Below are 27,119 nucleotides of genomic sequence, written 5' to 3'. Positions count from 1 at the left end.
AACGTCGCGACTGGGCGTAAGTTTATTTATATATTGGCCACATTTTGTTTTACTTTTAAACAGTTTTACTGTCTTTTTAAAGACAAATTGTTTATTTCATTTCTTTCGATTTTTCTTTAAAAATCTATGGAGAAATTCCCACTCCCACCTCAACATGGAGGGAGAGTGGATCACTGTACGCCGGGGTAGAGGAGGTTATCCTCACCCACGGCCTTATTACAAACCCCAACCCCAATTGGGGCATTCGAGGTTTGATGGATGGGGAAGGGACAATAGAAGGATGGCCCGTGCATTCCCCGGCCCCCCTTTCAGGGGGACCAGGGCTAATTCTTTTGATCCTAACCCTAACCCTAACCCATCGTCACAGCATGTAGAGGTGTATCGCTGCACCTGCAATGACGATTTCAAAAAAATAAAAAAAAGAAGTTGTTGGGTGCCCAGATAGCTCAGCTGGTTGAGCCGGCATCCGATGAACAGGGCCAGTTCTCGGGTTGGATTTCAGCTCATGGCCCTTTGCTGCACGTCCTCCCCCCAGGTCTTCTCCCTACTTTGTAAAACTGTGTCGTATTTTTAATTTTTTTCAGATAAGAGTGGCACAGCAGCTGCTCTAGCGCATCACTATGGAGCGGCATGCCTCAGTGTTGATGCAGTGGTTACAGATGTGCTTCTGAAAGGCACATCACCTGTTAGCCTGAGAGCAAGACAGCTGTATGACCGGGCTGCTGCAGAGCACGCTCAGAAGAAGGCTGAGAAGGCTGGTAAGCATGATATACTGTGTCCGTAACTGACCTCTTTCTAAATGCTCCTTTGGGTTTTTGTCTCTGAGTATCTGTTTGGGAAGTCGCAGAAATGTAGAGGTTAGAGAAGTGGCTGTGATGGACAGATGGGTAAGTGGATACGCAGTTTAACAAGGAGGTTAATCACCAACACTGTGGTTAGCAGTAAAGGTCTGTGATTGCACTAAGCAGCTCTGTAATTAGACCTTATAAATCTTCTATAATAAGGCAAGACACTGATGCAGATGACCACGATATAAATCTATCCTGAGCTGCTGAAGAAACCACTGAACCAGAACCAGCAGCAGCTCCTGAAGTCTCAGATCCAAATTCAGCTTCTGTTGATACTGTGGAAGGTTTTGCTAAACACACTGAGGACAGCGGCAGTAAAAAGACTCGTCTGGACACTGAAAACCCACACGTCGCCCTTTGCCTGGTACATTCACTTATACTCTCTTTGTAGCGGGTGTATTATGTTGCCATTATAGTCCAAATTTGGGAATTGGAAGATTTTTTTGTAAAATTTTTCTGTATAAAGTAACTGTGTAAACCCACAGAATGCATTTTTATCTTTGCAAGGAGTATCTCTTTATTACGTCTGGGTACTAGATTTGTAAATAGTTGTTCATACTGTTTAACATTTTTAATGTAACAGGCCAGTTAATGTGATGTGATTTGACTTCAGAGAGATGATGTGACTGCACTCAGCAGTCTCTTTCCTGAGCAGCTCCTGGTTGATATCCTGGCAGAAAGATTTCAGGTCAGTTCACACACAGTTTGATTTTAGCAGCATATTTTGTGGCTTACTGCTTAGGCCAAAGCCACCAAACCTTACGTATAGAATAATGCAAACAATGCCAAGTTAATTCAAATGCGAGTACTACATGCGTACATCGGAAAAGTCCCAATCAAACAAGCAAGTTTATTTATATATACACGACCGACCATTCAAAAACTTGGGGTCACCCAGACAATTTCATGCTTTCCTTGAAAACTCACACTTTTATTCATGTCCTAACATAACTGCACAAGGGTTTTCTAATCATCAATGAGCCTTTCAACACCATTAGCTAACACAATGTAGCATTAGAACACAGGAGTGATGGTTGCTGGAAATGTTCCTCTGTACCCCTATGGAGATATTCCATTAGAAATCAGTTGTTTCCAACTGGAACAGCCATTTACCACAATCAACAACATCTAGATTGTATTTCTGATTCATTTATTGTTATCTTCATTGTATAAAAATGATTTTCTTTCACAAATAAGGACATTTCAAAGTGACAAAACTTTTGAACAGTGGTGTAGCTTAGTCAAGATATGACTATTATGGACACAAAATAAAGCATGCAATAGACAAAATACAAACTATAGCAGAATAAAATATAATTAAATAAATAATTTGACTCAAAAACAATGCAGAAAAGCTAAATGTAGGGTTGGGGTTATTAAAACCGTTTGGCTACAACAGAGGGAAGAGATTAGAAAAATATAAGCATATAAACTATTAAGAATACTGTAAACATGAATTAAAATAGCATCCAAGTTAAATATAAGTACAGACAGTTTAATCCAGATCATTTGTGATAAAACTGCCTTCTTAGAAACAGTGAGAAAAACAACTGTCTTCATTGAAGTGAAGTTCCAGACTTCCAGCTATTTGTTAGATATGACATGCTGTGTATGTTATATGTCTAGTTCCTAAAAGGCATCTTTTCTTACTTGCTTTCTTGTCATTTTCATCCTGTCTGTGCTGAATGATAACAGTTAAACGACTGTCACCGTGGAATAGTGATTGCCGGCCTGCACTCAGTGTACACTCAGTCTGCAGTGAACGCGCTGCAAGTTGTTCTCAGAGCCCTCAACAATCGCAAACACATCTATGCCGTCAACTTATCCGACTCGTACGCCGCCCTGAAGGCACGAGAAAGAGCTCAGAGAGAGGCTGAACGTAAACTATGCACCAGCACATACACATGCATTTATTCATATATCAGGTGTACAGAATTCTAAATACTGTCAGTTTTATTTCAACTGTGTGTCTTCCAGATGCTCTGCAGAAAGAGCGAGCAGCCAGGGAGCAGCAGAGGATACAGGAGCTGGATGAGGAACAATTTGATGCTCTGTCAGAGGAGGAGAAGAGGAGCATCACCCAGCGACACCTGGACGCACTCAAACAGCAGAAACTCAGGTACTGACTGGAAGACGTGTAAAACTCTCTAAATTACACCCGCTTTAGATAGATTGCTCGCTTTAACCTGACCAAACTGTCAAGAATGTACATTGTTTAAGAAGGTCGTCCCTCAAATTGTAATGTCATTGACACCCCAGATGCTACCTCCCACAGAAAACCTACCCACGAATCAGCCTGATTGTTAGACCCTGTGAGCATTTGCATGGCAGATCTGAAACATCTGAACCTTTAGTACCTAAAATTTTAACTACAGAATATTTAGTGCAAACTCTCTTGGAAAAAAACCCCAAAATGACCTTGTTGACAAGCTAAAAGACAACACTTCATGAGCAAAGAATAAACAAATAAATAAAAAGCAGTGAAGTCCATGGAGAGTTTGTAGTTTGGAGTAGTTTTATGTTATTTGAGCAGAGTTGTAGGTGAGCTGGTGTGCTCGAGCTGCAGGCGATCAGTGAATGTGTTGGCGTGGATAATTTATATGTTCATAATGTGCACATTCTGAAGCAAACCATTGTACAGAGACTGACATGTTAGCCATTTTAAGGCATGAAATGATTAATTACACAGAAAAAAATATATTTACATAGCATACATTATGTTACAGTAATAAATAATAAATAATTTATAAAATGTTAAATTTGCTGCATATAATTGCTAAATCAGGGAACTTACAGTGAAGTATTGCAGAAGTTCCCTCTAGAGTGTAGATTTTGCTCACTAATGCTTATTCAACTGTGGGTTTCCTGAATACATAGCTATTTATTTTAAAGCACTCCATGTACTTAGAAGAGTACGCCTGTTTTTCAGGGAGCAGATGGAGAAAGAGCTGGAAGAAAAAAGGCAACAGGAGGAGATACAGAGGCTGAGAGAAGAAGACTTGAAGAAGAAGAAAAGGTCAGGAAAGAAGGACCACAAAGAAGTAGTGAAGAAGAAGAGCTTCCTGGAGAGAAAACACGTCAGTGTATGAATCCCAGCTCCCCTCTTTTAAATGCATCCTGTGTAAACTGAAATACATGCAAACTCCCATGCATGTCATCCAATTAGTGCTCTTGTTAATTCATTTGTTTCATTTCTGCTGCAGTCATCAGGAACCCCGAATGGACAGAAAATGTCTCTCTGTAACAACTCCAGAGAGTCGCTAGTGGATGCAAAAGAGCATTCTAATTCAAATGAAGGTGCAAGAAACTGTAAAACAAATCACACCATAGAAATTCTTAAATATTTTTTAGTAACTTCCTGCAAAATGTAAGTAAGTAAGTAAATTTTATTTATATAGCACCTTTCACAGACAGAGAGCCACAAGGTGCTTCACAGCATAAATAAAAACAACAATTAAATACACACAAATAGTCAACACTAAAAAAAAAAAATGTGAGTAATGAGATAAATAATACAAACTGTAATCTGATCTCTGTTCCTGCAGTGCATGCTGGGAAAGAGGCCGATGATTCACAAAAGCAGACAGAAGAAACCGAAACATTGAATGCAGAATATCCTCGACCTACAAGCAAAGTGGAAAAAGAAAAGGTCAGTTTAGGCAAAAACAGCAGCACAGTAAGCCTCGTTGCATCATGCACAACCTTTTAAAAGTTTGGGGCCACTTAGAAATGTCCTTATTTTTGAAAGAAAAGCAATTATTTTCAATGACGATGACATTAAATTAATCAATTATCCAGTCTAGACATTGTTAATGTGGTAAATGACTATTCTAGCTGGACATGGCGGATTTTTAACGGAATATCTCCATAGAGGTACAGAGGAACATTTCCAGCAACCATCACTCCTGTGTTCTAATGCTACATTGTGTTAGCTAATGGTGTTGAAAGGCTCCTTGAGGATTAGAAAACCCTTGTGTAACTATGTTAGCACATGAATAAAAGTGTGTTTCATTGGAAAACATGAAAGTGTCTGGGTGACCCCAAACTTTTGACTGATAGTGTAAGTGTTAGAATATTCAGGTTAATACCTCCCTGAATAAGTGTGTTTTTAAAAAAAACAGGCCTTAGGAATATATAATACCAAACTTTCAAACCTAGTTGAAAAAATCACTGGAACATAAACTCTTAATTTATATCCTTACACGTTCTCTACTTATAGGTGTAAAACACACACAAAAATGTTACAAAGTACATAAAACAGACTTTTATACTGCTGCCTGAAATCAGCCAAAGTACAATATAAAGAGAGAGTGCAGTACTCTGCCAAGAATGCTCAGTCGTTGTATCATTTCCAACGGATAAGTGCACAGCGGTGGATGTGTAGTAGGATCGCAGTCTTGTGATCATCAACAGGCAGCTGACGTAGTGTTCACTTGTTGCCATAGTTACTGTGACGCCATGCTGCTATCTTGCAATGATACAGAAATGTTGACCAAATCCGCAGATCCAGACTTTAAACTGCATCACTGCCAAAATCTAATCACGTGGTCCTTGAGTCATTTCTGACCTTCCCTGAAAATTTCATCCAAATCTGTTTTTCCGTTTTTGAGTAATGTTGCTGACAGACAGACAGATAAACAAACAGGCGGACAAATGAATGCCAATTGTCACATGACTCCGCCACGCTCCTTGACGGAGTAACAAGTTTGGCAGAGCCAGTCGTTGTGTTAGAGCAGCGGTCTCCAACCTGTTTTGCAGCACGTACCTGTTTCAAGCAAGACAATTTTCAACCGGCCGGTCATCGTGCACATAACAAATAGTATTTGAATTTTTTTATTAAAAAATCTCCAGGGACGTTTGTTCTTTATTCATTTTGGCAGGGTTTTGATTGATGGCTTTATTTAACGGTCAGGCATTAAAACTGACGGAGTCGAGTGCAGGAAACGAGCAGAGATGGCAGTGATGGGACGACGATCTCGTCATTTTTTCAATAAAATATCCTACGGATTGGGCTGTACAGTGGGGTAGTGGTTAGCACTTTTGCCTTGCAGCAAGAAGATCCCCGGTTCGAATCCCGGGGTGGGTCTGGGATCTTTCTGCATGGAGTTTGCATGTTCTCCCTGTGCATGCGTGGGTTTTCTGCGGGTACTCCGGCTTCCTCCCACAGTCCAAAAATATGCTGAGGTTAATTGGTTACTCTAAATTGCCCGTAGGTATGAATGTGAGTGTGATTGTTTGTCTGTATATGTAGCCCTGCAACAGACTGGTGACCTGTCCAGGGTGTCCCCTGCCTTCACACGAGTCAGCTGGGATAGGCTCCAGCACCCCCCACGACCCTAGTGAGGATAAAGCGGTGTATAGTAAAATGGATGGATGGATGGATCCTACAGATTCTGCGGGAAACAAAATAAACAACAAAACATTTTTATTCTTTCTGGTGTGTTAGAGGATCCAAAGCATTCAGAAAACAATACAGCTGTCTATAGTGTGTCATCTGAACAGAGAATGTCATATTGTAGGTGATCTTAAACCGTTATAAGCAACACATGGTGATAGAGAACCTGCAGACACTTCATGAAAAACTAACAATGAGGACTGTAAACTAGAGGCTTTGTGTTACCGGTGTCTTCCGGCTCACTATCTATCCGTCTAGAGCTGGATTCAAAAACATCTGCGTTCTGTATGTGATCTAATGATGGTACACAACTTTTATACCTGACAAAGTATACTGGTGACTGGATCTCAGAATGCAGATGCTGCAGAGATAAAGAGGCCAATGGAAGACAAGGAACTGAAGAAAAGCAAAAAGGTGATGGAGAAAGATACTAAAGAAGTACCGGAGAAGAGAAGCCTGTGTGGTCAAAAGGAGGTCTGTACTCATGTGGCACTCAGCGACTCCTCTGTGGACCAAATACTCAAAACCAGATTTCACTCATACATTATGTGCCAGTTACTGATTTTGAGTTTTTTTGCTTCCTTTTTTTTTTCTTCCGGTCAACAGTTTCACCAGATGATCTTCGAATGTCTGAAGACTCATCAGTGGACACAAAAGAGCATTGGAATTTAAATGAAGGTGCCAGCAAATGTAAGAATTTTAAAGGAACCTTCATAACCTATATTAGCAGTATGTATGAAAGAGTAAGCTTATAACTTCACTTTTTAGCCTTATAATTTTATTGATGTACACACATTTTTTTTCATCGAGGGTCTCCAAACCCAACAATAACTACTAATTACATCACCTTATTAATTACAGCTATTTTACAACACTTAATCAGAAATACTAACACAATCCACTCAGACTTGATTGTCTTTTTGATTATTACTTAGAAAATAAGTAGGCGTGATCAGAGACTATTCCTCTTTCTTAATGCAGCAGATCAAATCAAAGATGCTGATCAGTTGCATGAGAAGACAGAAAAAGCGAAGAAGTTACACACAGAAAGTCCTCAACCTGTGAGTTTCATGTACTTTTAATCTTCTGATGCAGGATATTATTACAATAATGACAGCAAATATAAAAAACAATCAATAAAACAGCATGTTTTGTGTCACTGGAAAAGTAATTGTACCATTTACTTTGTTACTGGTATTTGAATTATGCTTTACAATCTTACGATAAATACAATGATTGGATGGTCCAAAAAATAAATGTATCTATTGTGGACAGTGTGCCGTTTCTCCGTTTGAAACTAATGTTTTAATGTTAACAGACCTTTTGAGCTCATCCCTCTCCTATGCATCTGCCTCACGAACCTCAAATAATATAGAGAGAACAAATAAGGTGACAGTGGGAAGAAAAAAACTCCCCTTTAACAGGAAGCAGAACAGAACCAGGCAGGGAGAGGGCAGACATCTGCCTCAGACAATCCCAGAAAAAATGCTTTATGAATCAATTTTGGGGCTATTTATTGGTGGAGCACATCCTGCATCACTGGGATCGGACCCGGTGCTTGTTGCTGGTCCCGATGCCAGCTGAAGAAGCCACAGCCGGCTTAGATGATGCCCTGATAGAGAAACCGGTGAGTTTGACAGCTGTTAGTTGTATTTTCTCAGTAATTTGTTTAAGACTGCTTAGAAAATTGGGAAGTTCTGCTGTGCTTTTTCACCCTCCGCTGAACTTTTTCGATACCCAACAAAATGCTTGTTTCCTACAGCAGCATAACTTTACTTATTTGCCTCAAACAGCCAAAAATGCGTTAAGTGCTTTAATTCTGGTTATTCTCATTATTGGTTTTAGTGTAAGATATGTGTTCAGGTCGAGCAAACTGGAGCATATTTGAAGAGTTAAATGTAAACACGTGAAATGCTCAGTAGTTATTTTGCTGTATTTCCTGTCAAACTTTGTATTTGACTACCCAGACAAAGAATAACAAAGTATGACTACAGCTTGGACCCATCATTCTCATCCATTATCCCCCCATGTTCACAGTCCCCTGCTGGAAAAAAGAACAGGAAAATCAAAGTCCCTCCATCTCCACTGCCGTGTCAGATAGCAGCAGCAGTCGACACAGCAGGAGAGAATCTGCCTCCGCCGGACGCCGTCCCTCACATTGTGCTGAATGCCACAGAAAAAGTCTGTGTGAGTGTCGCAGAGCTGCTAAAAGGAAGCACTTTGCCTCCACCGGACAAGGTATGGCTCACATTTGCCAGATTTTCCTATTCTTGTACTGTAGTTACTATAATTTCTCCTCAAATTTTCCAAAGTGTTGCTTTTCCACTAATCTATCTCCTTTCTTTTCTTTGGCCTCCTTAGGTGTTGGATGATCTGGGGTTGGGACCCAGCGGCCCACCAATCCCTCCTCCCACCACCTTCTCTGTTGTTACTTTCCCCAAACACAGAGAACCAGCTTCTGTTCAACAGACCTGCTTTACTTTCCTGGTTCCTTCAGGGCCGGATGAACAGGATGAGGAGAAGAAAGCGTTAGAGGATGTGCAAGCATCAGTCGTGAAGGTAATGATAATATCCCACATTATAACACAGAGATCGATCCTAATTTGAAGAGCAAATAGTACTACAAAGAGTGCAGCTGTGAACAAAAGTTTACATACACTTGTAAAGATGGCAATTTTGAGTCTCCAAAAACCTCTACAACTTTTAGCTTCCTATAGTGGAATCATGGAAAGACTGCTGCCATGCAAAAGGAAAGCCCTTCCTCTTGAAGCGGCACCTCAAGGCTCGAGTGAAGTTTGTTTTTGATCATATGAACAAAAAAAGACTTTTTGGAGGAAAATTCTGAAAGGTGAACACCAAACCTACCGGCAAGCATGGTGGTGGCAGCATTATGCTCTGGAGCTGTTTTGCTCCCAATAAACTGGTGCTTTACACCATTTAAATGGAATAATAAAGGAGTATTACCTTTCCGTTCTTTAGGAAACCCTAAAATCATCACCCAGAAGATTGGGTCTTGGACACATTTGGGTGTTCCGACGCAACAGTGACCCAAAACACACATCAAAAGCTAAGTCAGGCTACGATGAAGGCTCTAGACTGGCCTCCCCAAGTTCAAACCCCATCGATAACCTGTGAAATGCGCTGGAGAAAGAAATCTGTGTCAGAAAGCCAATAAATTTAGTTACACTGAACTGATTCTGTCAAGAGTTGTGGTCAAAGATATAACCAGAAGCTTGTGGAGCTTGAATTGTCCAAAAGCGTAATTTAGGGTGAAAATAGCCAAAGGACATTTAACCAAATATTAGAATTGCTGTATGTATATTTTTGACCCAGCAGATGTCATCATATTTCCAGGAGATCATAATAAATCTATGAAAGAACCAAAATGCCTTATTATTTTATTGTGACAAAGACTCACGTATTTCAAAGATTTCTTCATAGAAAATTAGGAGTTATAGGAGTCATTGAAAACCCAATACTCCCATGATATATATGGCCTTTACACGGGGATGGACACTTTTGTCTCCAACTGTACAAGCTAACACTCATCTCCATTACGGACATAGAGTTTTATGATACCAAATTATAACAATTGAATCAAAAGTGCAAATAAACTGATTTTAAAGAAATTGAACATGAAAGACATGAAAGAATGCTGTGTGTTTGTGCACAAAGTATGATGCAACAGCAACCTCTAAAAGTCGCACCAAGGGCACCATAAAGGAGAGTCCACTTCCAAAGGACAAAGACAAAAAGGGGAGAGAGAGTGAGCGAAGCAAGAGACAAACTTCTGCCAAGACAAAAGCAAAGGGCTCGGACTGGCCTCGTTCTCCTTCATGTGCCACCTCCACCTCTGACCTGGACCAGCACCAGGGAGACTTAGAGCTGAAGCGCATTCAGAGGCAAGGGGAAACACACGCTGATTGTTTGCCTTGCTTTGCTGTGGCTGTTTTACTCACTGTGTCTGTGCATGTATTTGCTTGTAGCCTGACATCATTTCGCTGGATTGTACCTGCCGGCGATGAGGTGGTACTGAAGATCTGGTTCTACTCAGAGTCACCGGGGAAGTTCGAACAGACCTTCAGCTTTGAGCTGCTGGGGACCCAGAGGCGCTACCAGCTCACCTGCAGAGGAGTTTGCACCTATCCTTCCATCTGCAAGGACTACACGTCAGTCTGTACTGTTTGATGAAGGAATAGAATAGAATAGAAGTAATTTATTGATCCCCAGGAGGAAATTCAGTTGTTACAGTAGGAAGCAGAAAGAATAATGTGACCACCATGACAAGTACACATAAATAAGCAGATATCTCCAATAAGAAAAGTAAAAATTACAATTCTACTATAAGAAAAACACACTAAAGTACAAAGTGCACAATCAAATGTGAATTATAGTACGAGTAAAAATGTTCTAAAGTAAAAAATGCACCCTAAAATGTCAAATTTCAGTGAAATATACATCCACAAATTGCATAATGCTCCCATTGCCGCATTGAAATCCTGTTTTTGTCTCTTTTATTTTAAATGTTTAGGATTGAATTTTCTTAAGTCTCTGGACAATGATCTCTCACTGTAGAGCCACTAGAGTACAGATTAGACAAGATCTAAGTTGATAAAAATGCAGATATGCTCATCTGAGTCACTTTCGGTTACAACATTTTAGCTTCGCAATGTTTGTAATTTAAGTCTTGCTAGTTAGCATTTAGCTTAAGCGCAAAGAAAACTGGAGCTCGTGTGGAATGTTATTCATGGATGATGGATACTACTGTTCAAAAGTTTGGGGTCACCCAGATAATTTCATGTTGTCAATGAAAACTCACACTTTTATTCATGTGCTAACATAACTCCACAAGAGTTTTCTAATCATCAATGAGCCTTTCAACACCATTAGATAACACAATGTAGCATTAGAACACAGGAGTGATGGTTGCTGGAAATGTTCCTCTGTACCCCTATGGAGGTATTCCATTGAAAATCAGCCGTTTCCAGCTAGAATAGTCATTTACCACACTAACAATGTCTAGACTGGATTTCTGATTAATTTAATGTTCTCTTCATTGAAAAAACTGCTTTTATTTTCACAAACAAGAACATTTCTAAATGACCCCAAACTTTTGAACACAGATAGTGTACATGGATAAAAAAACACACGTCTCCATGCAGCAAATCAAATCTCGTACAAACATCAGTGCCTCCTTATAATCCACAAAGAAAACATTCAGTGAGGAAACGTGCATGACACAAGCAGTTCATTGAAGATGTTGGTGTGTTCCATTCCTGCACTCACAGATACAGTATGTTTTTTCCACAGGACACTTTTTGCCCTCTGTAAGAAAGTGTCACACGTGAAAGAAGGGCTTCAGAAGACGTATGTAATCAAACCTGGATACTTCAAATTTGGACCTTTACTCTGTAGCAAGACCAGAGACAGGTGAGTATGATGGCTGTGAATGGTTTAATGTAGCTTTATCAGTCTTTCTATATACAGATTTATTTGTGTCTGTGCAGATACAAAGACAATAGGTACCCAGAGAACATGGAGAAGCTGGTGATTCATAACAACACGGGTCTGGAGGCTGAAGTCCAGTTCTGTTTCCAGCATGACACTCAGGCCGCCACATTTCTGCTGGACCCCTCGAACGTGACCCTGAAGCCTGATCAGAAACAGGTACAGCATCACACACAATGCTGTCTGATGAGCTAATACAGCTGCTTGTGCTGATATCAGTACTTGTGAATGTTCCTCCACCCCTCTAGGAGTTCACAGTGTGGGCCTACCCAACAAAAGTGGGACAAATAAAGGACAGCGTAGTTTGTCATATCAAGGACAATCCGGAGCTTGTGGTCATCGAGCTCTCCTGCTGGGGCGTCCGACCAGAGCTGGAGCTGGAAAAAAAGCACTTGCATTTTGATCGGATTTTGCTGTACAGGTATCGAAAATATAAAATCCAGACAGGCACGATTAAATGAAGATGTTCTGCATCAGCAACAGCAAAAACAGAGATTATTTCCTAATGCTTGTGCAAACTATCTGTCCTTTACTCTGCTCAACCCACCTTCTTTCATCTTCCTCCCCAGGACTGACAGGCGTAGTGTGACGATGCATAATAAGACAGCTCTGCCAGTATCCTGGAGGCTGCAGGGTGTGGAGGAGTTAGGAGACGAGTTCACTGTGCCCCAGGATCACGGCATCATCGCACCCAACTCCTCTTTTCCTTTGAGTTTGCAGTTCAGACCCAAGAAGCCACTGCATGTGAAGAAGATCTTACGTCTGGAGGTGGAGTAAAACTTGCACACAAGCCGTAATTGTCAGTAACTGTGAAATATAGCATGAACTTGATCTAAACTCAAGATATGTAGGTATGGCAAGTATTGCTTTCTGACACCATTTCATCTTCTCCCTTACAGGCTGTTACTGCTGGCGTCCATGATTGCCCGGTCGGAGAACCGGCCTCACAAACCCTAGAACCAACTCTACAAAAGAGGGAGTTGGCATCCGTGATGAGAGGGTCAAATATGGTTAGTAATAACCACTTTCAAACCCAATCTGAGCCCTCCCCTAACCAGGTGGTTGGGGCTAGTCCTCCTGACCGCGTGTCATTGGACGCCGGCACTGTTTCACAGCCACATAGTCATGTACCTTGCTCTTTAATATTACAGAAGGGTTCTTCCTCTTCTTATTTGCCTGAGTCTACTTCTTTTCTTTCTCCATCACTACCAGAACAATCATCATTTTTAGCCTTGAGCCAGGGCCAATCGCACATTCAACAGGAATGCCCTTTACATCAGGGGAATGGGGAGGGGCCTCCGGAGCAGGTGGGGTCAGATATTAGGGCCTTTTTGGTTAAACCACAATTGGGGACTTCTTCTTTTTTGGGACAACTAGGAGCCTCCTCTTCTTCTTCTTCAGATCTGCCAGAATCAACTTCAATTCTTTCTCCTACACGTTCAGAACCTTCATCGGTTCATTCTCCTTCTCTGAATAAGAATGTTCTAACACAACAAGACCCAATCAGTCCTACTCTTGTTGGGCCTTCCTCTGCAAATAATGATCAATCTAGGATTCATAATTCCCTAAATTTATTGATGGATAATCCATCAACTACAACTAACTCAGCCTCCGTTAATGCTGCTGTGGGAGTAGCCCCGACAACTCAAATACAACAACTGTTCAGACCAACATGTTGCCCACGAACAAATCGTAAATTGCAGGATTGGCACTTTAGACCTAGGAAACCAATTTTGGTCCTCGGTGATTCTAATATAGGCAGAATATCATCATATCGTTATCCTAATTTGCAAATGGACAGTTATCCGGGGGCCACAGTTTACCACTTTTTGGAGCTGTGCAAGAAGAGTTTAATCTATCCAACCACCAAGATAGTTATTTTCTCAGTAGGCATTAACAATAAGGATCAGGATCCTAGACAAACAACAATTAAACAACTTAAATCATTACTCAGGCAGGCAGGGCACACTTTTCCGAACGCGGATATTTATTTTGCGACCATCAACTATTCTGTCCATCTGACTGCGATACAACAAGCCAATCTTAAACTTATCAATGAGACCATAGCCGCCCATTTTCCAACCCTTACGGCAATACCTTCACAATTGTTTGAAACAAGATCTGATAATATACATTGGACGCCTGTAACGGCTCAGAAAATCTTGGACCACTGGTGTCAGCAATTAAATTTACACTAAAAACTATGACCATTCAGTCATCGAACAGATACACACAACGTTTGGGGGGGATTGCGGACCTGGGCTGGAATTCTAGTTCTAGTATTCTCAATCTGGCTACTCTTTTTTCTCCCACCATTTATCAACAGCAGCTTTTGTAGAGGGGTCTCACATTCATTCCTAAACCTTCTAGATTGGATAAAGAGGAACTCCATAGAGATCTGCATGGCTTACACCGACGCATGGCTCTTATTGACCACTTTTATTCTAATCCATACAGGCGACAATCTAAATTATTTACACATCAATCTCATTGGGAACCAGATCCTTTTGGTTTAAATCAGTTGACTCAGGCCACTCTGATGAAAAATAGACGATCTCTGCGACATTTTAAGTTCCGATCCAATACAGTGGATAATTTATCACAAAATGAAAGACAAGCATCGACCCAGTTGGTAAAGAATCCAAACATTGTAATAAAACCAGCCGACAAAGGTTCCAAAATTGTTATTTTTGATCGACAACAATATCTTTTAGAAGCTCAACGACAGTTGAGCAATGATAGATATTATCAACGGCTAGATCACTCCATCCAGACGCAAACTCAGATCAAACTCCGGTCAATTGTCCAGACGTTATGGACAAGTATATTTCAGCCAAACAGCGAGATTTTTTATCAGGGCCAGTTAATCCTCGACCCCGGTACTTCTGTCTATTACCTAAAATACATAAGGATCCGCAGTCCTGGACTGTACCCTATGAGGTCCCTCCAGGAAGACCCACAGTTTCTGACTGTGGCAGTGCTACTTATCATGTTTCTCAGTACATTGACTATTTTTTGGGACCCCTCTCCACTCAACATCCTAGTTATTTAAAAGATACTTACCATTTTCTGGATATTATCGGGCCCATGGCTGTCCCCAGTCACGCTTATTTATTCACAATAGATATAGCCTCTATACTAATATCAGCACCCCTCTTGGTTTACAAACTTTACGGTCTATTTTTCGGAGGAATATGGATCCTACAAGACCGGATCAACATCTCTTACAGCTCATTGAACTTTGTTTGAATAATAATGATTTTTTGTTCAATAACCAATTTTATCTTCAGGTTCACGGGACAGCCATGGGCCAACAGTTTGCACCGTCATACGCAAATCTGTATATGAGTGAGTGGGAGCGAGAGGCTTTAGCCAAATGCCCCTTGAAACCATCTATTTATCTCAGGTTTCTTGATGACATATTTGACATTTGGCCTTACGAAATTTCAGAATTCTCGGCGTTCATAGATATCCTCAATAATCACCATTCCTCAATCAAGGTAAAATACATTATTGATCCACAACAGATCAATTTTTTGGATGTAACCGTGTCGTTTAAATTCATTAATAATGCCACCAAGGGTTTACAGACAAAAGTCTATTTTAAACCTACAGACATTCATGTGCTACTGCACAAGAAGAGTTATCATCCCAAACATACTTTCCAGGGAATTGTGAAATCACAATTGATTCGGTTTTTCCGTATCTGTTCTAACATCGAGGATTTTCATGAAGCCACCTCAACTTTATTTCATAGCTTAAAGTCTAGGGGTTATTCTAAACGTTCGCTTCGGTACATTAAGGGGACCGTTTTGGCCCAACTCTCTCCCACTCGCTCATTGACTCTTGATTCTTCTGATCCGGTCCGGGCCCGCAGCCTCCCCTACATATCTACACACACAGATACTTTACGAGGATCGCAGTCTGGGCCTCAACAATTGATACCCTTTATTGCTACCTATTCACATCAGACTAGTGGCTTACATCGACAAATTAAACGTAATTTTGCTCCACTTCATTCTCAACATCCCGCTTTCCTCAACTATAGAATCATATCAGCTTACAGGAAAAACAAGAGTCTGAAGGATGTCTTGGTTAGTTCCAAATTTTCAGATCACAGGCCTGTTTCCCCAGTACAATATCAACGACACTTTAGACATAGAAAATTCATTTTTAATCCATATACTTGCAAGGAAGCTCTAACTTTTGGTTTTTTACCTTTTACAACCTCCAATGTCATTTATATTATCACATGTACTTTGTGCCAAAAACATTACATAGGGGAAACAAAACACTCGATTCAGATTCGGTTGTCACAACATCTCTACAACATCAGGGAGGGACGTCTCCGCACCCCCTTGGTGACACATTTTCAACTCCACTCATCTACACATCTTATTGTCTCAGGACTTGAACATAATGATTATTGGTCCTCTGCACAGAGGAAGAGAGCGGAGAGACTCTGGATTTATAAACTGGGGACTACCACGCTGGGAGGCCTTAACGACCTTTAGAATGATCGGATTTGGCCGCCCGGCCGGATGCCCCTTGCCCTTTATCATGTTCCCCCACCCCCCACCCCCGTTTTTTTTTTGTTTTTTTTTGTTGTTTGCTCGGTCTGCCATCTCAGTCGAGATAATATATAGCCTGACCCTTATTTTTATCCTAACTTTAACTCCAGTAACCCTAGCCCTAATCTTAATTTTACTAATTCTTGTTTTATTTTGGGCATATCTAATTAATTGTATCTTTTAATAGAACTTCATTAATTCTTTTTCTCGGCTGTTTTAGCGGGAAAATAGACTTAACCTTTTTTCTTATCATAGTCTTAAATCTAACTCTTTTCGAACCCTAGGGTCATTTACCCTAGTCTTAGTGTATCAACATAATATAGGACTACAAACCCTAGGAGCTGGTATAGCTCAGCGGAGTATACTTCGGACTGGGAAACAAAAGATTTGAGGTTCGAAACTGGGGTACGTGGGTCGTAGTCAGTTCATTTGTAAAAGGTCCTGGGGACCTCATTGGCTATATGTTAGGAATATCATGTTAAAAAATAGGTTCTTCTGTGTGTATTTTTATGTCCCCCCTTTTTTAAACTTTTTCCAAAAAAGGCTTGATTGGCTGACAGGCTGAGTTTCAAACCCTGGTCGCTTGGACTGGAGCCATGGCCCTTCCGACTGAGCTATGCTTCTTTTAAGATGGCAATGAAAATCTGGTCTCCTTTGAGTTTTTTTTTCTCTCTTCCTTCTTCCCTTGTTCATATTTTCCCTCTTTTGCAGTTTTCTACCACCATGAGTATAAAGAGCCTCCATTATGGCCTTTTGGCCAAAATATGAGCATCTTCCACTCTACACTTTGGATCAATAGGCCAGTGCCTTGACTGGTAATTCCAAACCCAAACCCAAACCCTAACCCAACCCATACCTTTTCCCTAATCCTAACCTCACCCCCATCCTAAGCCCTAACCTTAACCTCACCCTTCCCCCATCACTAACCCTAACCCCATCCCTTATCCTAACCCTAAGTCCAGAACCCTAACCCCAACCCCAATCTTGGACCCTGACCCTAAGTGTAAAATTCATTAGCATAATTATATTATAAACACAAAACTTTAAAAAATACTTACCTTAAAAACACTCATAAAAATCATATTAATACTTACCTTTAAAAATACTTACCTTTAAAACATTTACAAAAATCATATAGATACTTACCTTTAAAACACTCACCTTAAAAACAATTATAAAAATCATATAGGTACGTACCTTTAAAATACTTACCTTAAAAACATTTATAAAAATCATATTGATTCTTACCTTTAAAATACTTACCTTAAAAACAATTATTTTATACTCAAAAATCAAAAAGATACTTACCTTAATAAATACTTACCTTAAAAATATTTAATTCATATTACAAACATTTAAAACTATTAAAAACATATAGAAACCCTATTACTTACCTTTAAAATACATCATTTACCATTAAAACCCATACTGGATGGTTTATTTCATTTACCGATTCATTCGCCTTTTTATTTTCAATCGCCTTTTTATTTTCCAGGAGGCGTGGCCTAGCAGCCTATATTAAGAGGAGCACAGAGCAGAGCTCATTTGTGATTTTGCTCTCAAGCCGAACAGACCTATCTAGCAAGCCATATTTACATTGCCCAACAGCTTGATAAAGACCCATTCAGGTCGAAACGTCGCGACTGGACATAAGTTTATTTATATATTGGCCACATTTTGTTTTACTTTTAAACAGTTTTACTGTCTTTTTAAAGACAAATTGTTTATTTCATTTCTTTTGATTTTTCTTTAAAAATCTATGGAGAAATTCCCACTCCCACCTCAACATGGAGGGAGAGTGGATCACTGTACGCCGGGGTAGAGGAGGTTATCCTCACCCACGGCCTTATTACAAACCCCAACCCCAATTGGGGCATTCGAGGTTTGATGGATGGGGAAGTGACAATAGAAGGATGGCCCGTGCATTCCCCGGCCCCCCTTTCAGGGGGACCAGGGCTAATTCTTTTGATCCTAACCCTAACCCTAACCCATCGTCACAGCATGTAGATGTGTATCGCTGCACCTGCAACGACGATTTCAAAAAAATCAAAAAAAGAAGTTGTTGGGTGCCCAGATAGCTCAGCTGGTTGAGCCGGCATCCGATGAACAGGGCCAGTTCTAGGGTTTGATTTCAGCTCATGGCCCTTTGCTGCACGTCTTCTCCCTACTTTGTAAAACTGTGTCGTATTTTTAATTTTTTTCAGATAAGAGTGGCACAGCAGCTGCTCTAGCGCATCACTATGGAGCGGCGTGCCTCAGTGTTGATGCAGTGGTTACAGATGTGCTTCTGAAAGGCACATCACCTGTTAGCCTGAGAGCAAGACAGCTGTATGACCGGGCTGCTGCAGAGCACGCTCAGAAGAAGGCTGAGAAGGCTGGTAAGCATGATATACTGTGTCCGTAACTGACCTCTTTCTAAATGCTCCTTTGGGTTTTTGTCTCTGAGTATCTGTTTGGGAAGTCGCAGAAATGTAGAGGTTAGAGAAGTGGCTGTGATGGACAGATGGGTAAGTGGATACGCAGTTTAACAAGGAGGTTAATCACCAACACTGTGGTTAGCAGTAAAGGTCTGTGATTGCACTAAGCAGCTCTGTAATTAGACCTTATAAATCTTCTATAATAAGGCAAGACACTGATGCAGATGACCACGATATAAATCTATCCTGAGCTGCTGAAGAAACCACTGAACCAGAACCAGCAGCAGCTCCTGAAGTCTCAGATCCAAATTCAGCTTCTGTTGATACTGTGGAAGGTTTTGCTAAACACACTGAGGAGAGCTGCAGTAAAAAGAATCGTCTGGACACTGAAAATCCACACGTCGCCCTTTGCCTGGTACATTCACTTATACTCTCTTTGTAGTGGGTGTATTATGTTGCCATTATAGTCCAAATTTGGGAATTGGAAGATTTTTTTGTAAAATTTTTCTGTATAAAGTAACTGTGTAAACCCACAGAATGCATTTTTATCTTTGCAAGGAGTATCTCTTTATTATGTCTGGGTACTAGATTTGTAAATAGTTGTTCATACTGTTTAACTTTTTTAATGTAACAGGCCAGTTAATGTGATGCGATTTGACTTCAGGGAGATGATGTGACTGCACTCAGCAGTCTCTTTCCTGAGCAGCTCCTGGTTGATATCCTGGCAGAAAGATTTCAGGTCAGTTCACACACAGTTTGATTTTAGCAGCATATTTTGTGGCTTACTGCTTAGGCCAAAGCCACCAAACCTTACGTATAGAATAATGCAAACAATGCCAAGTTAATTCAAATGCAAGTACTACATGCGTACATCGGAAAAGTCCCAATCAAACAAGCAAGTTTATTTATATATACACGACCGACCATTCAAAAACTTGGGGTCACCCAGACAATTTCATGCTTTCCTTGAAAACTCACACTTTTATTCATGTCCTAACATAACTGCACAAGGGTTTTCTAATCATCAATGAGCCTTTCATCACCATTAGCTAACACAATGTAGCATTAGAACACAGGAGTGATGGTTGCTGGAAATGTTCCTCTGTACCCCTATGGAGATATTCCATTAGAAATCAGTTGTTTCCAACTAGAACAGCCATTTACCACATTAACAACATCTAGATTGTATTTCTGATTCATTTATTGTTATCTTCATTGTATAAAAATTATTTTCTTTCACAAATAAGGACATTTCAAAGTGACAAAACTTTTGAACAGTGGTGTAGCTTAGTCAAGATATGACTATTATGGACACAAAATAAAGCATGCAATAGACAAAATACAAACTATAGCAGAATAAAATATAATTAAATAAATTATTTGACTCAAAAACAATGCAGAAAAGCTAAATGTAGGGTTGGGGTTATTAAAACCGTTTGGCTACAACAGAGGGAAGAGATTAGAAAAATATAAGCATATAAACTATTAAGAATACTGTAAACATGAATTAAAATAGCATCCAAGTTAAATGTAAGTACAGACAGTTTAATCCAGATCATTTGTGATAAAACTGCCTTCTTAGAAACAGTGAGAAAAACAACTGTCTTCATTGAAGTGAAGTTCCAGACTTCCAGCTATTTGTTAGATATGACATGCTGTGTATGTTATATGTCTAGTTCCTAAAAGGCATCTTTTCTTACTTGCTTTCTTGTCATTTTCATCCTGTCTGTGCTGAATGATAACAGTTAAACGACTGTCACCGTGGAATAGTGATTGCCGGCCTGCACTCAGTGTACACTCAGTCTGCAGCGAACGCGCTGCAAGTTGTTCTCAGAGCCCTCAACAATCGCAAACACATCTATGCCGTCAACTTATGGCCCGTGCATTCCCCGGCCCCCCTTTCAGGGGTACCAGGGCTAATTCTTTTGATCCTAACCGGCCAGTGCATCCTTCCGTACTCCCTTCTCCATTTCGTCAACCACAAGCCCAACATCGGACATATGCGGACGCTGTCCGTGGAACTCATGCTTCCAGGAGCGAGGGCCGATCGGCTGATCGAGCCAAAAGACATGCTCCATAAATGAGGGGTCAACCAAAATCTACCCCCCACAGGGATAAACCACAATATATTCCCACTGATCAGAAGTTTCGGGTCCTTGCCCGTTTACTTCACAAGACCATCAAAACGGTTCACCATCTGCAAAATGTAAATGGAAGGGAAGAACCCCGCCAAATCTCCCGAATGGTGGAGACCCTAACCACTATGATCAAGCCAGCAGCCCCCTTTACCAAAACCCAAGATCTCATTTTAGGCAATGCAAAAAATTGGGGCCACAACACCTTAATGATCCTACGAGACCATTGTGAGGAATCCTTAAAAAAGATCTCAGAGGAACTTCCTCAACACTTGAGCCCTGATTGGAAGGTTGCTTTTGGAGTGGCAACAAAGTGGGCCAAAAAGAACCTACCACGTCTGTCACAGAGTGTCATAGACCATGTGGAGGCTTTGGTCACCACTCTGTTTGAACCTCATGTTGAACCCATCAAACAGGGTCCTAAAGACCAACTACCAAGGTCCAAAACAGACGTCCTTGACAAACAAGAGACATCACAAATCCAAGTTGTGGAACAGGTTGCAACTGTAACCAAAAAGGGAAAACTTACCAACACCCCATCTTGTCCAGTGGATACCCAAAAAGGGAAATCAGTTCCACAACCTAGACCTCAACAATCACCATTGGATCAGAGGTCCCCACGTCAGATCAAAAATGATCGTGACAAAACTTTTGACTCCTTGGGACCAGTGGTGGACAAACCTCCACCACTTTTTCCAAAGGACATTTCCATTTCGGCCCTTATGCATGGAGACCCCAAAGAGGACTCTCTAGTGGATCTAAATGACCCAATTATTGAAACTTTTTTCAGTCGGGTGTCCACTCCTCAATCATCAAAAGTGACCCAAATAGGGTCCTTGACTCCAAAGGAGACCCAAATAGGGTCCATGACTCTAGTACACAAGAGCGAGCCATCCCATAATAAACAAAAGGGACTTGAGAAGTGTTTCAGAACTTCTATTTTGGAAGCCCTATTAGGTACGGGATGAGCAAAAAATCTCAATTAGAGTATCAGGGTCCTCCCCTATCCCCCTTCCTAACCTAACCCCAATCCAAATACCCCTCCCTCCCTCTTCCCATCCTAACGCCAATCCTATCCTATCCCTAATCCTAACCTCACCCCATTCCAAAATCCTAACCCCAACCCCATACCTTTTCCCTAATCCTAACTTCACCCCCATCCTAAGCCCTAACCTTAACCTCACCCTTCCCCCATCACTAACCCTAACCCCATCCCTTATCCTAACCCTAAGTCCAGAACCCTAACCCCAACCCCAATCTTGGACCCTGACCCTAAGTGTAAAATTCATTAGCATAATTATATTATAAACACAAAACTTTAAAAAATACTTACCTTAAAAACACTCATAAAAATCATATTAATACTTACCTTTAAAAATACTTACCTTAAAAACATTTACAAAAATCATATAGATACTTACCTTTAAAACACTCACCTTAAAAACAATTATAAAAATCATATAGATACTTACCTTTAAAATACTTACCTTAAAAACATTTATAAAAATCATATTGATACTTACCTTTAAAATACTTACCTTAAAAACAATTATTTTATACTCAAAAATCAAAAAGATACTTACCTTAATAAATACTTACCTTAAAAATATTTAATTCATATTACAAACATTTAAAACTATTAAAAACATATAGAAATCCTATTACTTACCTTTAAAATACATCATTTACCATTAAAACCCATACTGGATAGTTTATTTCATTTACCAATTCATTCGCCTTTTTATTTTCAATCGCCTTTTTATTTTCCAGGAGGCGTGGCCAAGCAGCCTATATTAAGAGGAGCACAGAGCAGAGCTCATTTGTGATTTTGCTCTCAAGCCGAACAGACCTATCGAGCAAGCCATATTTACATTGCCCAACAGCTTGATAAAGACCCATTCAGGTCGAAACGTCGCGACTGGGCATAAGTTTATTTATATATTGGCCACATTTTGTTTTACTTTTAAACAGTTTTACTGTCTTTTTAAAGACAAATTGTTTATTTCATTTCTTTCGATTTTTCTTTAAAAATCTATAGAGAAATTCCCACTCCCACCTCAACATGGAGGGAGAGTGGATCACTGTACGCCGGGGTAGAGGAGGTTATCCTCACCCACGGGGGCATTCGAGGTTTGATGGATGGGGAAGGGACAACAGAAGGATGGCCCGTCTCTTTATTACGTCTGGGTACTAGATTTGTAAATAGTTGTTCATACTGTTTAACTTTTTTAATGTAACAGGCCAGTTAATGTGATGTGATTTGACTTCAGGGAGATGATGTGACTGCACTCAGCAGTCTCTTTCCTGAGCAGCTCCTGGTTGATATCCTGGCAGAAAGATTTCAGGTCAGTTCACACACAGTTTGATTTTAGCAGCATATTTTGTGGCTTACTGCTTAGGCCAAAGCCACCAAACCTTACGTATAGAATAATGCAAACAATGCCAAGTTAATTCAAATGCAAGTACTACATGCGTACATCGGAAAAGTCCCAATCAAACAAGCAAGTTTATTTATATATACACGACCGACCATTCAAAAACTTGGGGTCACCCAGACAATTTCATGCTTTCCTTGAAAACTCACACTTTTATTCATGTCCTAACATAACTGCACAAGGGTTTTCTAATCATCAATGAGCCTTTCATCACCATTAGCTAACACAATGTAGCATTAGAACACAGGAGTGATGGTTGCTGGAAATGTTCCTCTGTACCCCTATGGAGATATTCCATTAGAAATCAGTTGTTTCCAACTAGAACAGCCATTTACCACAATCAACAACATCTAGATTGTATTTCTGATTCATTTATTGTTATCTTCATTGTATAAAAATGATTTTCTTTCACAAATAAGGACATTTCAAAGTGACAAAACTTTTGAACAGTGGTGTAGCTTAGTCAAGATATGACTATTATGGACACAAAATAAAGCATGTAATAGACAAAATACAAACTATAGCAGAATAAAATATAATTAAATAAATTATTTGACTCAAAAACAATGCAGAAAAGCTAAATGTAGGGTTGGGGTTATTAAAACCGTTTGGCTACAACAGAGGGAAGAGATTAGAAAAATATAAGCATATAAACTATTAAGAATACTGTAAACATGAATTAAAATAGCATCCAAGTTAAATGTAAGTACAGACAGTTTAATCCAGATCATTTGTGATAAAACTGCCTTCTTAGAAACAGTGAGAAAAACAACTGTCTTCATTGAAGTGAAGTTCCAGACTTCCAGCTATTTGTTAGATATGACATGCTGTGTATGTTATATGTCTAGTTCCTAAAAGGCATCTTTTCTTACTTGCTTTCTTGTCATTTTCATCCTGTCTGTGCTGAATGATAACAGTTAAACGACTGTCACCGTGGAATAGTGATTGCCGGCCTGCACTCAGTGTACACTCAGTCTGCAGTGAACGCGCTGCAAGTTGTTCTCAGAGCCCTCAACAATCGCAAACACATCTATGCCGTCAACTTATCCGACTCGTACGCCGCCCTGAAGGCACGAGAAAGAGCTCAGAGAGAGGCTGAACGTAAACTATGCACCAGCACATACACATGCATTTATTCATATATCAGGTGTACAGAATTCTAAATACTGTCAGTTTTATTTCAACTGTGTGTCTTCCAGATGCTCTGCAGAAAGAGCGAGCAGCCAGGGAGCAGCAGAGGATACAGGAGCTGGATGAGGAACAATTTGATGCTCTGTCAGAGGAGGAGAAGAGGAGCATCACCCAGCGACACCTGGACGCACTCAAACAGCAGAAACTCAGGTACTGACTGGAAGACGTGTAAAACTCTCTAAATTACACCCGCTTTAGATAGATTGCTCGCTTTAACCTGACCAAACTGTCAAGAATGTACATTGTTTAAGAAGGTCGTCCCTCAAATTGTAATGTCATTGACACCCCAGATGCTACCTCCCACAGAAAACCTACCCACGAATCAGCCTGATTCTTAGACCCTGTGAGCATTTGCATGGCAGATCTGAAACATCTGAACCTTTAGTACCTAAAATTTTAACTACAGAATATTTAGTGCAAACTCTCTTGGAAAAAAAACCCAAAATGACCTTGTTGACAAGCTAAAAGACAACACTTCATGAGCAAAGAATAAACAAATAAATAAAAAGCAGTGAAGTCCATGGAGAGTTTGTAGTTTGGAGTAGTTTTATGTTATTTGAGCAGAGTTGTAGGTGAGCTGGTGTGCTCGAGCTGCAGGCGATCAGTGAATGTGTTGGCGTGGATAATTTATATGTTCATAATGTGCACATTCTGAAGCAAACCATTGTACAGAGACTGACATGTTAGCCATTTTAAGGCATGAAATGATTAATTACACAGAAAAAAAATATATTTACATAGCATACATTATGTTACAGTAATAAATAATAAATAATTTATAAAATGTTAAATTTGCTGCATATAATTGCTAAATCAGGGAACTTACAGTGAAGTATTGCAGAAGTTCCCTCTAGAGTGTAGATTTTGCTCACTAATGCTTATTCAACTGTGGGTTTCCTGAATACATAGCGATTTATTCTAAAGCACTCCATGTACTTAGAAGAGTACGCCTGTTTTTCAGGGAGCAGATGGAGAAAGAGCTGGAAGAAAAAAGGCAACAGGAGGAGATACAGAGGCTGAGAGAAGAAGACTTGAAGAAGAAGAAAAGGTCAGGAAAGAAGGACCACAAAGAAGTAGTGAAGAAGAAGAGCTTCCTGGAGAGAAAACACGTCAGTGTATGAATCCCAGCTCCCCTCTTTTAAATGCATCCTGTGTAAACTGAAATACATGCAAACTCCCATGCATGTCATCCAATTAGTGCTCTTGTTAATTCATTTGTTTCATTTCTGCTGCAGTCATCAGGAACCCCGAATGGACAGAAAATGTCTCTCTGTAACAACTCCAGAGAGTCGCTAGTGGATGCAAAAGAGCATTCTAATTCAAATGAAGGTGCAAGAAACTGTAAAACAAATCACACCATAGAAATGCTTAAATATTTTTTAGTAACTTCCTGCAAAATGTAAGTAAGTAAGTAAGTAAATTTTATTTATATAGCACCTTTCACAGACAGAGAGCCACAAGGTGCTTCACAGCATAAATAAAAACAACAATTAAATACACACAAATAGTCAACACTAAAAAAAAAAAATGTGAGTAATGAGATAAATAATACAAACTGTAATCTGATCTCTGTTCCTGCAGTGCATGCTGGGAAAGAGGCCGATGATTCACAAAAGCAGACAGAAGAAACCGAAACATTGAATGCAGAATATCCTCGACCTACAAGCAAAGTGGAAAAAGAAAAGGTCAGTTTAGGCAAAAACAGCAGCACAGTAAGCCTCGTTGCATCATGCACAACCTTTTAAAAGTTTGGGGCCACTTAGAAATGTCCTTATTTTTGAAAGAAAAGCAATTATTTTCAATGACGATGACATTAAATTAATCAATTATCCAGTCTAGACATTGTTAATGTGGTAAATGACTATTCTAGCTGGACATGGCGGATTTTTAACGGAATATCTCCATAGAGGTACAGAGGAACATTTCCAGCAACCATCACTCCTGTGTTCTAATGCTACATTGTGTTAGCTAATGGTGTTGAAAGGCTCCTTGAGGATTAGAAAACCCTTGTGTAACTATGTTAGCACATGAATAAAAGTGTGTTTCATTGGAAAACATGAAAGTGTCTGGGTGACCCCAAACTTTTGACTGATAGTGTAAGTGTTAGAATATTCAGGTTAATACCTCCCTGAATAAGTGTGTTTTTAAAAAAAACAGGCCTTAGGAATATATAATACCAAACTTTCAAACCTAGTTGAAAAAATCACTGGAACATAAACTCTTAATTTATATCCTTACACGTTCTCTACTTATAGGTGTAAAACACACACAAAAATGTTACAAAGTACATAAAACAGACTTTTATACTGCTGCCTGAAATCAGCCAAAGTACAATATAAAGAGAGAGTGCAGTACTCTGCCAAGAATGCTCAGTCGTTGTATCATTTCCAACGGATAAGTCCACAGCGGTGGATGTGTAGTAGGATCGCAGTCTTGTGATCATCAACAGGCAGCTGACGTAGTGTTCACTTGTTGCCATAGTTACTGTGACGCCATGCTGCTATCTTGCAATGATACAGAAATGTTGACCAAATCCGCAGATCCAGACTTTAAACTGCATCACTGCCAAAATCTAATCACGTGGTCCTTGAGTCATTTCTGACCTTCCCTGAAAATTTC

The 27,119-nt window shown here is 40.0% G+C and overlaps 2 protein-coding genes and 1 long non-coding RNA gene across 5 annotated transcripts in view; all 3 read left to right on the top strand.

Moving 5' to 3' along the window:
* The first annotated feature begins 1,053 nt into the window (after positions 1–1,053).
* LOC127534963 (hepatoma-derived growth factor-related protein 2-like) overlaps positions 1,054–27,119 on the top strand; it is a 49,317-nt gene continuing 23,251 nt past the window's right edge. The window contains exons 1-7 of the mRNA XM_051951464.1: positions 1,054–1,212; positions 23,145–23,219; positions 24,227–24,410; positions 24,509–24,650; positions 25,462–25,615; positions 25,736–25,829; positions 26,082–26,185. Coding sequence (XP_051807424.1) covers positions 25,469–25,615; positions 25,736–25,829; positions 26,082–26,185 — 345 coding nt within the window. The 5' untranslated portion in view covers positions 1,054–1,212; positions 23,145–23,219; positions 24,227–24,410; positions 24,509–24,650; positions 25,462–25,468. The remainder of the gene's footprint in view (positions 1,213–23,144; positions 23,220–24,226; positions 24,411–24,508; positions 24,651–25,461; positions 25,616–25,735; positions 25,830–26,081; positions 26,186–27,119) is intronic.
* On the top strand, positions 1,463–7,302 carry LOC127534962 (uncharacterized). Of its 3 annotated transcripts, XM_051951462.1 has the most exons (7): positions 1,463–1,536; positions 2,544–2,967; positions 3,778–3,931; positions 4,052–4,145; positions 4,394–4,497; positions 6,595–6,933; positions 7,225–7,302. In XM_051951462.1, the coding sequence occupies exons 2-6, from the start codon at positions 2,735–2,737 to the stop codon at positions 6,913–6,915; spliced, it is 906 nt and encodes a 301-aa protein (XP_051807422.1). In that variant the 5' UTR covers positions 1,463–1,536; positions 2,544–2,734; the 3' UTR covers positions 6,916–6,933; positions 7,225–7,302. The 3 variants fall into 3 exon arrangements, with proteins under 3 accessions (XP_051807422.1, XP_051807421.1, XP_051807423.1); XM_051951461.1 differs by lacking the exon at positions 1,463–1,536 and having other exon boundaries at positions 2,167–2,967; XM_051951463.1 differs by lacking the exon at positions 1,463–1,536 and having other exon boundaries at positions 2,169–2,967; positions 3,778–3,925.
* LOC127534965 (uncharacterized) lies at positions 10,290–12,465 on the top strand. Its single transcript, XR_007943604.1, has 3 exons — positions 10,290–10,412; positions 11,554–12,172; positions 12,321–12,465. It is a non-coding gene; the product is annotated as an uncharacterized LOC127534965 (long non-coding RNA).

The sequence above is a fragment of the Acanthochromis polyacanthus genome, chromosome 8 (assembly GCF_021347895.1).
Source record: "Acanthochromis polyacanthus isolate Apoly-LR-REF ecotype Palm Island chromosome 8, KAUST_Apoly_ChrSc, whole genome shotgun sequence".
Classification (NCBI taxonomy): Eukaryota; Metazoa; Chordata; class Actinopteri; family Pomacentridae; genus Acanthochromis; species Acanthochromis polyacanthus.
This window is presented reverse-complemented; position numbering and strand designations above follow the sequence as displayed.